The 13,343-nt window shown below is 39.6% G+C and overlaps 1 protein-coding gene across 2 annotated transcripts; it reads right to left on the reverse strand.

The window, feature by feature from the left end:
- Positions 1–1,737: 1,737 nt before the first annotated feature.
- Positions 1,738–11,768, reverse strand: LOC135461285 (uncharacterized). 2 transcript variants are annotated; one of them, XM_064738297.1, is made up of 2 exons: positions 11,712–11,768; positions 1,738–4,568 (listed from the first exon to the last, which is right to left on the reverse strand). In XM_064738297.1, the coding sequence occupies exon 2, from the start codon at positions 3,700–3,702 to the stop codon at positions 2,020–2,022; it is 1,683 nt and encodes a 560-aa protein (XP_064594367.1). In that variant the 5' UTR covers positions 3,703–4,568; positions 11,712–11,768; the 3' UTR covers positions 1,738–2,019. The 2 variants fall into 2 exon arrangements, with proteins under 2 accessions (XP_064594367.1, XP_064594368.1); XM_064738298.1 differs by lacking the exon at positions 11,712–11,768 and adding an exon at positions 10,791–10,917.
- Between the last annotated feature and the right edge of the window lie 1,575 nt (positions 11,769–13,343).

A 13,343-nucleotide genomic window follows, 5' to 3' on the forward strand; every position in this document is an offset into this window, starting at 1 on the left:
AGAGGGTTATTAATACTGGTTAATGAGGATTAGATTTGTGATTGTGTGACATAATATGTAGGTAATGTGATCAGAACCGAGCTGTATAGTACCTCTTGCCTCGCTCTGACGACATGCTGTTTACATAATAAGTGGCAACAGCTGTTGATCGTATTATAGACCGTCAAGTTTCTGTTAAAGCACTGTCCAGTACCGCCCGTAGGCGATAGGAACATGTATATGTACATGAGTTTTCGACTGTATCAGGATAATGGCCAATGACCACGGATACGACACCGAAACACAAACGCAGTAACGTTACTTTCAATATTTCGTCCCCACTAGAAGTGGCATACATAAGGAAAAGAATATCGGATAGTCCACGAAGAAACAATAAGCATCTTATAAATTCGCAAATATTCTAGTGTTGACTTACATCACCTTGGGTTTTGCACATTACATGAAAATTTCAGTATCATATATGCATGTATTGATTGACATCAATCCACGGTGTGTCTTTGATGCAATACATTTTAGGCTATTGCTATTGTTTAAATGCCATTTTATCTAAAATTATCATGCTCTTTGTCGAATATCTGTTGAATGAAAGACTGTCAAAATATCAAACTCTTACGTTTGAAACGTTTTGAATAATTGCATATTTATTATACAGAGTGGCATCACGTCGTAGATGTGGACCATTTCATGCATATACGCCTACTTTTAAATGTGTTGCTGTTTTAACACTGTTTCGCCCATAGTGCTGAAATGTTCATAAAAGGTGTGTGATATCCATGTGTGTGAAATACAAAGACTCACGTTTGAAACATTTAGAACAATTGCATTTTTAAGACCGTTGTTTTATGGTCCACGCGATATACACGTATAGTCAAAACCCCATATGACACGTGGTAACAAAACTGCTGACAAACTATAAATGGTATGTCATTTTAGTAAACAGGATAAAAATATACGAATAATAAAAGCGTATATGATAAAGATTTAAATACCAAAAAAAAAAAAAATTCTCGTAACGTTTGCCGTAAATGGGGTGGTTAGAATGTCCTAAGCTGATGAGACATATGAGAAAGGTTTACGAACAAATCGATTTGAGAAATTTTTGAAAGTAGAACAATTTGTGCTCAACAAAGTGGATTTTACTAATATCATTTTAACTGCATGCGCCGCGCTTGATATAAACAATCATGTTGTTTTAAATGGCATGGCGTGAAAAGCTAGCGGTTTTTGGTTTCAAGTGGCGAATGTCTATATAAATTGAAAAAAAAATGATCATGAATAAACTTACAGACCGGAGATTGGAGTTTTTTCTTGACGGATTCATTTGGCCTATTTTTTGAAATCCTTCCGATATTTCACCGACAACGATCACGTCGTGACACAGGCTGTTGATCAAGCCAGCGAATTTAAACCATGTACACTTCATCAATAATGAGACATGTTTTCACGCCTAATGGCGACTCGGATCCAAGCTGTACATGCCATTCCTCTCTTGCGAGCACTTCGTTCGCTGTAAATGAAAAATACACTAATGAACATCGGACGTGATAGTTCAATATTTCTCGCCCGAACATGCCGGATCCAAGCTGTGTATAAACATATCATTCTCATCTGTTACCACCTGTTTGCTTTACGGCCATACAGAACACTGCCAGACCTTCCCACGTACGGCCGGAGAGGAAGCCAGCATGAGCTGGACTTGAACTCACAGCGACCGCATTGGTGAGAGGCTTCTGGGTCATTGCGCCGTGCTTGCGTGTTAATCACCTCAGCCACGGAGGCCCTCTAACGTCAGTAAGGTTTATTTAAGAAAACACGCGATCCCGTTTAAAGGCCTCGTGCTTGTAAAATTATGCTTTTTAATGGAAATATGCATATAATAAATATACTATCGCATTCTTCAGGAACAGTCGCATGCAATGCATGTAAACTATTGAATAATAAAGTATTTACTTCTCTTGTTTTTCAGTTTACATAGGATATGATGAAAAATTGTCCACATAAGCACTGTATGACATACAATTACGATGGCGGTGATCCATGAGTTAGTTTTAATTCAATAATTTTCCCTTTGTGATCACGGAAACAGTTTTTCACCCAGTTTCCAGTCTGGCGAAATTTGATTTTACGGTCAGGTGAAAATGACCTCTCTGTCGATTTTTCCCGCGCGAGAACAAGAGACAAATTTCGACTGTGTCTGTTTTTCTCCCTTGATGTTGGTCGAGATGTGGACCGTGAGGTACATTCGGAATTAGACACTTCTTGATCCTGGTCCGTTTGACCATACACCCCGAAGCCTTCGAACTGTTTCGTAAGCGGAACGATTCCAGACGTCCATCCACATTCTGACTCGCCATCCACATTGTCGAAGACACTTGGTAGACGAATAGCGTTGACGGCGTTGAATGCTGAAAGGTTGACGTCTGCCAGCTCGGTCAATGAGTTCTGGTTTCCGGTGTCATCATAGTCTTTGTTGTGGTGTACGGTATTTTCATTGGTTTCCACTTTGTCGTCTGCTCTTCCGTTCACGACCTTTTCCGTAATGGCATTGTCAACTTTGTTCGTCGGGAAAGACTGAAACGTAGCAGACTGAAATTTTAACTTTCCAAAATATTGTTCTGGTGAAGAGTTAGTTGTCTCTCTGTAGGACAAAAGACTCTCTTCTTTCCTGGACTCGGGATCTTTTTCTACAGGTTTGGCATCGTCTGCTTTCGGGTTATATCTCGCTGCTATAGAAGCTAATGTGTCCATTTTCTTACTGTACCGCCAATCTTTCCGATTCCTACGTCCTTTATCCGTCATTCCAAGCGGTGACACAGATAAAGAACGGTCCTTTGCTTCCCGGATTTTCGCTGACCTCATGTAGCGCCGTGCCGCTATGGGAGAACGCCTGGAGCTGATTCCAGTATTACGCTCCGACTGTGCGGACACGACACCACGACCCACGTGTTTACCGTCCGTATGAGCTACCGTGAAGGGACGAGGACGCGAAATTGACACTTGACAATTGGATCGAGATCTTGGTTTTGGGCGTCCCTCATCCTGGGTGTCCAGAAACTTCACCACTTGTTTGATATTTAGCTTATCTGGGTCGTACTCAGACATTGGGGTGCAGCTTCTTGGAGGAGGTTTAACTCTTACCATGATTTTGGGGTTTTCGTCTTGAGCGGACTTCGTTGTGTTAGGTCTTTGGCTATTTGCAGATCTCGCCTCCCGACTACTTCCACTCTGGAATGATGTTCTACGTGGCCTCTTCCAACCCGACCATTCTAAGTTCAGCTTGGGCTTCGGCAGGACTTTGGTCGAATTTTCGGCCATTTTAGTTATGGTGGATAGGTTGGTCACAGGCCATACTGGAAGAGACGACGTTCTTGGTGTCTCACTGTTTTGTTGATCACTTTCGGAAACATCATTTTTGGACGTTGCATCTCCGTTAGTCGAACGGTGGGAAACCGACGAAGACCTGGCGAGTTTCTCTCTGCTATATCCATGTGAGGAGGACGGCTTTAGGCGAAATGTCTGTTTTCTGGGGCCTATTGCCTCAGACACTGTCACATAAGGCATAGTTTTGCTCCGGGTCACAGCTAAAATCGGGAAAGATCTGGAAAATCTGTTCGAGTCCATCCCATCTTGATTCGTCTTAGTGGTCAGTGGGAACCCAATGCGGATCACTCTGGGCTGCCAATGGTTCTGGACCACATTCATCTTCTACATATAACTCAGCCAGACAGCCCTTACACCAAGACCTTCATCCGGGTCTTCGTTAAACTTACATCATCATCGTAAAATACACCATAGTCTATGTAAAACTTGTCGTTGTTGTTGTTGTTGAAAACCTGTATTGTATTCAGTGTAAAACAATGAATCATCGGCTGTGAACTGAACACACATTGGAGTACACGTATGACCGAAGCCTCGACGCTGTACTACCAAACGTCATGTGTGGCAGCAAACTCCGCACCATGTGACACTTTAGTATCCTCACAGATTTCGTTTTAGGGCACTCACGGGAGGTATTCAGATCTCAACTGTTTTCTGTGAATACCGTTGCAGACGTTTGTGCTTCGCGAACTGGGTTGATTTTTTAATACATACACCCTGCAGCTGTGTGCCTTTCTGCATTCACGTCACCCAAATCATGTTAAAATATCTGAGGCAGAGTAGTTTTTGGGACATAAAAAGCTATAAACTCAATGTCTAATGACTGTTATTCCAGCATGTCACTCTTTCCCACTGGTGCACGATTGGTGCAGATTGAAGATCCACGATGCTGGCTCAATCAATGATATTGGTCCTCTCTTGGGATGAATTTGTCTAGCTGCAATTCGCCTGTAACTTAATTTCTTCTCGTACTTCCTGAAATTTCCTCAACCATTATGGACGATGTACTGTTGCAGTTTGATGATGATTCACACACCCAAACTGTTTATGGACTCTAGAAGATCACCGGCTGATTACAGGATTCGTATATAGACCTAGTACGACTCCCAGACTGACGCGAAAATGGAGTCCCTCGCTGTTACAGAACTCCGTGTGCGTGCACGGGAGAAAGTTAGACCACCTTCGGTTACCTGTCAGGAAGCAGAAAAATAAGGAGGTTAGCATAAACACAAAGCCGATTTACCTTCAAGATCAGGACTAATCTGTTTTGAGCAGTCCAAGTGGTGGACACAGTTGAGCGATAAAGGGCTTTTTGGTGAACTAAAGAATACCCGCCAGAGAAGCAGAGAAAGGCGTTTTTGTTCACATGTTTATACCTCAGTGCTGTTCACTTCAGAACGTTTTGTTAACATATTAACCACTGCCGAGTTAACAGGTAGTTCATAGCGGACCTACCGTAAATAAATGCCCAACTTTCCTTTATGTATGTGCCATTCTGTATTTTGTTCGTGCTGGGGTTCTGTCACATGCCATATTGCATACCTATCTGCTTACTATTTAAGAGTGCTTTTTTTAACTATTTAGTTTGCCTAAGCTAGCAGTAGAAGGCAATGTCACTTTGACATATGTATTTTCCAGTTCCTAATAACAGGCAGATTCACTTGCAGGGAGGTCCGTTTCTACGACGTATTAACTGCAACGGAATCGTAAAAGTTAACAGTTAGTTTAACACAGATTGCATTCCGATTCAGGATTGTGTTCCATAAAGACTGCAGTGGTAGGGAAGTCCGGAATTATAACTTCTGTTCTTCCAAGGATCCAAATTTTACTTACATAAAATACCATATGCAACATGATAACTATACTGTGCATATTTCACAGTAAAATAAATTGAGATTATTACACAAATACGAGTCAATAACACAGTATTTATGGTTTTACTTACTTCACTGTCTAACAAAGCCTTTTTTTAGTTGAAACTTAAATAATGATAAAAATACAGATTGCTTTACTGTTGTTAACAGTGATATGCGTTAACGCTTAAGATTAACACTTTTGCTTCACCTAATAAGCAAAACACGTTGCAACAAGCATTTCCTGTTACATTGACTTTCAGCGGTATGGTATCCTATCAGTTCTACGTTGGGAAAATGTCTTACCACGATACAAGGAAATAGTTTTCATGGTAAATGACGCGTCTTACATGACGTCCTTACCCAAAATCAAGTTATGTAAATTCTCATGCTTATTCTCCATGGATATATAATGGACATAATGTGACGCTTTTATGACATTACAACATGCATGGCCGATGACTGCACCATGAGAAGACAACCTACCAGTGTTGTATTGTGTTTGTTATGACAACGCAGGCTAGCGTAAATTTTCTCTGTCTGTTCTGGATGACCTACGAGATCAGAAGAACCTGAATTATATATGGTGCATATGTCTGCACATATCCTTAATTCATGTTGTTTCATACGTCAAATCGACGTACGCATGTTTAATCTTGTCCGCATCATTACACAATGCTCAGCGCCACCGCGATGAGTAAAAGATATTCCCGTTATTTTGTTTTCCCTACCTCTATTCGGGATTCACTCGACTACGTATAGGGTATGTCCTCTATCGCTTTTGAAACTCTTCGTTGTGGATTCCCAGGACTTCGTGCCGCATTTCCTATCCCTTTCATAATTATGCTGGATTCAGGACATCTTGTCCTGTTTCTTGTCACTGTTTAGGACCTTAGCTGGGGTGGGTTTTTTTTTTTTTTTTTTGGTTTAAATTTCAGTGCATATTCTCGTGCCAGTATATTTCGTCGCTGGCCTGACTCCTGAATCCGGCTATAACAAATGGCAATTTTCATTAGTTGCGTCAACCACAATCACAATTTTACACGACTTGGATATAAACAATCATTTCTTGAGTAGACGAGAGCAAAAAAACAAAAAAGAAAACTGAAAAATTTGTAAAAAAATTTATGAAATTACCTCGACTATTTTAAACAGGCAACAGAAACTAAACATGATGCCGGAAAATCCTGAGCCCAACTGACCTGTAAGGTCTGGAGTTCGATCCAGCTGCCCTTAGTTCGAATGCGGATTTATACATTGCCGGTTTAAACAAAGTACCTTATAAACGAAGAACGGCTGTTTCCGCGTTTCCCCACCTTTCGTCAATACACGAACCTGACCAAAAGGTGAACAATTCTTTACTAGGGCTCAGAATGCGTTTCAAATGAAAAAATCCACATAATTTTCTTGTTAGAGCATGTTGCCTATATATATAAGCCTGCTATAACTGTTCATATGATCTGTTCATGATAAGTAATATGCCACTGTCCCCTGAGAGCGTGTTAATAAATCAGCCAGTTACATCGTCTGTACTGTCCATATAACAAATGTACAGTGTAAATGGTTAACCACGTTATGACGGATATTTAAACACGATGATGGATCGAAACATTTCGCTTTTTGACAGTCTGAATTTGCCATTTATCTTCGATATCCTGAAATAGCTGTGTCTATAGACATTGAAGTCGGAAGAATATTAAAACCTTTGTGATCAAAAACGACAAAGATTGATCAGCGTATTTGAAGTAAGAGGACTTTCGTGGTGATAAGTTATATATATGTGCTGGGTGTGTTTGTATTGCGGACCTGGCTGAGGGCTTGGTCAATGAAGACTATCGAACTGGATGATATGTATGATTGATTATTGAATTGTGCTATAGTATGTATATGGGTTATTTTCGTGAGGTTTATTAGGTCTATCTAAGGACACATAAATCACTCAACCCTTCGGGTGTCTTCTGTGAATAGGCAACATAAAAGCGACTTTTCACACGCCTTATTAGTTGCATTATTTTGCTATCAAATTCAATGTCAAACAGGTCGTAAGGGCGCATGCAACTGAGGTGGTAACAAGATAAGGACAGATAAAAAAAAATAACTGTGATATGAAACGATTATGAGCTTAACAGGCATGCTTCGGTTAACCGATATGTGCAAATTGTACAAAATAGTTCTTGCGACAAGATATACGCAAAAAGCATTAAAATACTTCTGAAAGTAGAAACGATGAATGTATAACCAGTGTTTAATGTTATTCATCGCTAAAAATTGCTTTAACAGATTATAATTGCTTGTAACATATTTATATAAGATTTTATTTTTAAAAGCAAGAATATTGAAATAATGCTGTATTATTATTATTAAAGAATTATATCGTTTGACATTTACTGTGCATCTAGGTTCTGTAAATACTGAATTATTCCTGAAAACACGTTTTGCTTCATTTAAAAATACTGAATAAGTTAAATTAACGGTATTGGGGAAATCCTGAACTTTAAATACATTGCTGAACGTCGCCATAACTGAGCTGTCTGATGAATTGTCTCAAATATAGCATTTTATTAATGAGGGCGTTCGAATCCAAGTATCGGTTGTTTGGCTGCGGCTTGAAGTCATAAGAATCTCATGTGTGTCTGTATGGTGGCGTACGGTGACCTCCAATGTAGGGCCCTGACGTGTTTTCTATACCCATATATAAAGCTAACTCTTTTTTGTTGACTTATTGAGACTTATATACTCAAACAATTTTCACTTACATAACAGCGGTCAAGTTCATTGGTGAAGGAAAATAGGAAGAGACTGCCCTTCGGGAAATGTGCAAAACCTGAGTTACAACCCCATGCCAACCAACGTGAGCTTGATTGATGTACGCCACTTCAGTGGTCAAAAATGGACTTTCGTCAGACGACATCAGATGATTCATTTAACATGAAAGGTGAAAATGGTTCTCAGTTTAAAGTATAATGATTGTTTCACCGAAAGATGGAATAATATACAATTATTGCATGTTTCAGAATGAAACATCGTGATTTGTCGGCTCGACACAGGTGATGTACAACGAGCATCATCTGTCGAGAGCCGACAAATAACAATATTCCACTCTGAAACATGCAATAATTGTTTTGTTATACAGGATAACCCATCACTCAAGATTTTAATTACGTTTCCATACGTGAATTGGTTAGGGTAGGGAAGTATTTGAAAAGACTCTGAAACATGCAATGATTGTGTTACTAGTATTATACCGGATAACTAATCATTCCGGATATTATTTACGTTTTTGACGTGAATGGGTTAGGATTGAGAAGTATTTGAACAGACTCTGAAACATGCAGTAATTGTGTCACTAGTATTATACCGGATAACTAATCATTCCGGATATTATGTACGTTTTTGACGTGAATGGGTTAGGGTAGGGAAGTATTTGAACACACTCTGAAACATGCAGTAATTGTGTCACTAGTATTATACCGGATAACTAATCATTCCGGATATTATTTACGTTTTTGACGTGAATGGGTTAGGGTAGGGAAGTATTTGAAAAGACTCTGAAACATGCAGTAATTGTGTCACTAGTATTATACCGGATAACTAATCATTCCGGATATTATTTACGTTTTTGACGTGAATGGGTTAGGGTAGGGAAGTATTTGAACAGACTCTGAAACATGCAATAATTGTGTTACTAGTATTATACCGGATAACTAATCATTCCGGATATTATTTACGTTTCCATACGTGAATGGGTTAGGGTAGGGAAGTATTTGAACAGACTCTGAAACATGCAATAATTGTGTCACTAGTATTATACCGGATAACTAATCATTCCGGATATTATTTACGTTTTTGACGTGAATGGGTTAGGGTAGGGAAGTATTTGAACAGACTCTGAAACATGCAGTAATTGTGTTACTAGTATTATACCGGATAACTAATCATTCCGGATATTATTTACGTTTTTGACGTGAATGGGTTAGGGTAGGGAAGTATTTGAACAGACTCTGAAACATGCAATGATTGTGTTACTAGTATTATACCGGATAACTAATCATTCCGGATATTATTTACGTTTTTGACGTGAATGGGTTAGGGTAGGGAAGTATTTGAACAGACTCTGAAACATGCAATGATTGTGTTACTAGTATTATACCGGATAACTAATCATTCCGGATATTATTTACGTTTTTGACGTGAATGGGTTAGGGTAGGGAAGTATTTGAACACACTCTGAAACATGCAGTAATTGTGTCACTAGTATTATACCGGATAACTAATCATTCCGGATATTATTTACGTTTTTGACGTGAATGGGTTAGGGTAGGGAAGTATTTGAACAGACTCTGAAACATGCAGTAATTGTGTCACTAGTATTATACCGGATAACTAATCATTCCGGATATTATTTACGTTTTTGACGTGAATGGGTTAGGGTAGGGAAGTATTTGAACAGACTCTGAAACATGCAATAATTGTGTTACTAGTATTATACCGGATAACTAATCATTCCGGATATTATTTACGTTTTTGACGTGAATGGGTTAGGGTAGGGAAGTATTTGAACAGACTCTGAAACATGCAGTAATTGTGTCACTAGTATTATACCGGATAACTAATCATTCCGGATATTATTTACGTTTCCATACGTGAATTGGTTAGGGTAGGGAAGTATTTGAACAGACTCTGAAACATGCAATGATTGTGTTACTAGTATTATACCGGACAACTAATCATTCCGGATATTATTTACGTTTTTGACGTGAATGGGTTAGGATTGAGAGAGTATTGCTCGTCAACTCAGTGTCATGACTTTGTAGGGTGGCATGTTAACAGACTCTCGGTGACTTGTCAAAAACAATGACTGTTAAACGCTTTCTTCACACGATTACGGGTGGAATGGTCATATTACCATAATGTTAAACGCTTTCTTCACACGATTAAGGGTGGAATGATCATATTACCATAATGTTGAACGCTTTCTTCACACGATTAAGGGTGGAATGGTCATATTACCATAATGTTGAAGGCTTTCTTCAAACGATTAAGGGTGGAATGGTCATATTACCATAGTGTTGAACGCTTTCTTCAAACGATTAAGGGTGGAATGGTCATATTACCATAGTGTTGAACGCTTTCTTCACACGATTAAGGTTGGAATGGTCATATTACCATAATGTTGACCGCTTTCTTCACACGATTATGGGTGGAATGGTCATATTACCATAGTGTTGAACGCTTTCTTCACACGATTAAGGGTGGAATGGTCATATTACCATAGTGTTGAACGCTTTCTTCACACGATTAAGGGTGGAATGGTCATATTACCATAATGTTGAACGCTTTCTTCACACGATTATGGGTGGAATTGTTATTTTACCAAGATGTTGAACCTGTACAGATAAAACGAGAATGTACATTTTGGCATAAAGCGCATGGTCTGTAATCCTGTATATGCATGTACCGAGGGAGCGCTGTGTCACGAGCAGAAATTTACAAGGCTGTAAGTTTCCAGCGAGCAAAGACAGGGATCGGAAATGAAATAGACCAGTTGGAGACACCTACCTTTCATTATCACAGGTTATTTTCCCCGTCGAGCGTCAGTGTAGTGTCACTCCACAGACTGCAGATGATCAAACTTCTATAGTATTATATATCACAACTAACTCGTCTAGCCTGTGCCCTAAACCGTTCCGCAAGCCAACAGCGTGTAAACCATAAGGTTGTCGTATTACTACGCCATGCTGGCATTAGTCGCCTCGATAGGATTGGCCTAGATCGAATAGTCTGTTACCCAAGCAAATCTCTGTACACCTAACAATACCATCACAAACCACTACACAGCAATATTGGTCAACTGCGACTATATATGTACCATAAATTATATAAGTCTACTGGCGTTTTATCGATGGTAGGCCCTATATAGCTTTAGTATTTGTTTATATATAATATATTGCGAAGTCATAATCTGTGTATGAGACAGTGTCAAAGGTGGCACACGGCTAAGTCCTACCAAGTTTACTGCTAAGTTATTGTATATCTTTTTGTTGCAATAGGTGTATGAAGAGCTTATGTCACAGATTTAACTAAACGGTTTACCAGATGACAAAGTACACCAATCTACACACAAAGAAATAGCATGCTTCAAAATAAGTGTTTTTACACAAAATGGCAGCAGCCGGGTACGAACTCAGACCTGGGAAACATAGCTGAGGTTGGCGGAACTACTTGTATAATATCCAAGACTGGTTTATGCGTCAAGTAGGCTTATTTGTCTCTCACTTCACCGTAGTCACTGCAAAGTTTCAGTCTATACAGCAATACATATTATGCACAGTCGGTTCAAGGCCCAGTCATTCATAACGTCGATCCATTTTCTAACGGTACAGTTCTCAAGCAAAGCAAACTAATGCTGTACTTCTGACAATACTCTGTAGATGACATGAAATACACGTTTGATATACTGCAAGCGATATAGGTGCCTACCTGTTTTGTCATGTCGATCTCGTTGGCCTGCTTGATGCATTACACAAGTAATTGCACAAATATGAAGTGTAGAGCAGCGCAACAGCACACGCTGGTTGACCGCTAGGCTCCTGTCTACCAGTTGACAGACTGGGATCATGTCACCTATGCGCGGCATGCGCGGCAACCAGCCGCAGGAAAAGGCATGCCCTTAATATTCTCTTGTGGTGATTAGTTATTGAACTCCGAGCATTGAAAGCGCGCACACCTTTCACAAACTAGACTGAAGAGAAAAACGTCAATAAACTTGACGATTTATTAAACCATGGTGACATGGGTAAATAATGTCGACAAAGTTGAAGCGGAACTAGTAACCCTGATACAGTTTTACGTGTTTAACAAACAAATATTGCACGTACTGGCTATCTATTATGTCTTTGACACAGGACGTGAAAGTCTTCTGATGGGAACTTAGATTGACCCTTGTTTTCCCTGTGCTTTTTTTTTTGGGGGGGGGGGGGGGAGGGGGGAGTTACACACGTATGGACCAGAACTAATATGAGCACGCGTAGGCGTGCAAGTTTCATTCATACCGTAAACTATGGAAACCATGATACTGAAAGGTCCACTTTGGGCTAGAAATGAATTGCAGGCGCCATACAATACTCAAGCTCTTCAGCAACTGAGTTCTGTCGCCATAAAATTGATCAGTTCCCCTAATAATTGATGATCGATACATTGTAATATTACACTGTTTGTACGTTATACCAAGCATAGACTCTCACTGGAATGAAAAAGGTCTCCCAAAATAAAGGAATCTGTAGAAAGACTGATTGGCCTACCATGGTAGTTAATCATCATGTAACCCAGAAGGCTCTCTCAGCTAAACGGTTAATGATCCAATGAAGTGGAATTAATTTGTGGGCGAGACACACAGAACAATGCCTGCTATTGGACTGCAACTTCATGACTGAGGACCAGACCATCGTGATCATTGTATGGTGATGGCGACTGAGAATATGTTCATGAATTAACACATCCATTAAACGAACAGAAATGTTCTCCTATATGATTTTCGTCACAGAGGATTTGTATGTACCACTCAGCCTGGTGTACTGTTCCACTTTATTGGTCGTTAACGTCGTGCACTGTTAGGGAGAATATTTCGCGGAAGATTCGTTGCGACTATTGATGGTTCTGTATGGAAACATAGCTACGTCTAATTACGCAAATAAGGCAAAGAACCCTTTTATGGAAGGACCAACTGTAATCGGTTACAGTAATAAGGACTAAATAAGGCGTCCTGGATGGCTATATATACCTGTATTCCATAAATTTATGGTACAGCTGAGATAGTTACTAACAGCAGACAACGACTGCATATGGTTCTTTGGTTATAGAGCTTAAATCAGAACCCTTTCAATGTATCTAAAATGGTTCTGTCTCACGCCATAGAACCCTCTATAGGTTCCATGTTGAACGTTTTTTTTTTCAAATGAGTGTGACAAAGAATTTTTCATTTATACGACGTCGGTCAAGGTTTTGGTTCATCATAATTAAGCTTTTTTAGACGTCAAGTTATCCAGGTCTTTGAAAACTTATGGTCAATAGTTGATGTAGCACATGTGCACTACGAGAGAGCATTGCATGCCG

Source organism: Liolophura sinensis, chromosome 1, assembly GCF_032854445.1.
Source record: "Liolophura sinensis isolate JHLJ2023 chromosome 1, CUHK_Ljap_v2, whole genome shotgun sequence".
Lineage (NCBI taxonomy): Eukaryota > Metazoa > Mollusca > Polyplacophora > Chitonida > Chitonidae > Liolophura > Liolophura sinensis.

Bases quoted from the DNA above. Each gene is read 5' to 3' on its own strand.
- LOC135461285 (XM_064738297.1), bottom strand. From the start codon at position 3,702: ATGAATGTGGTCCAGAACCATTGGCAGCCCAGAGTGATCCGCATTGGG.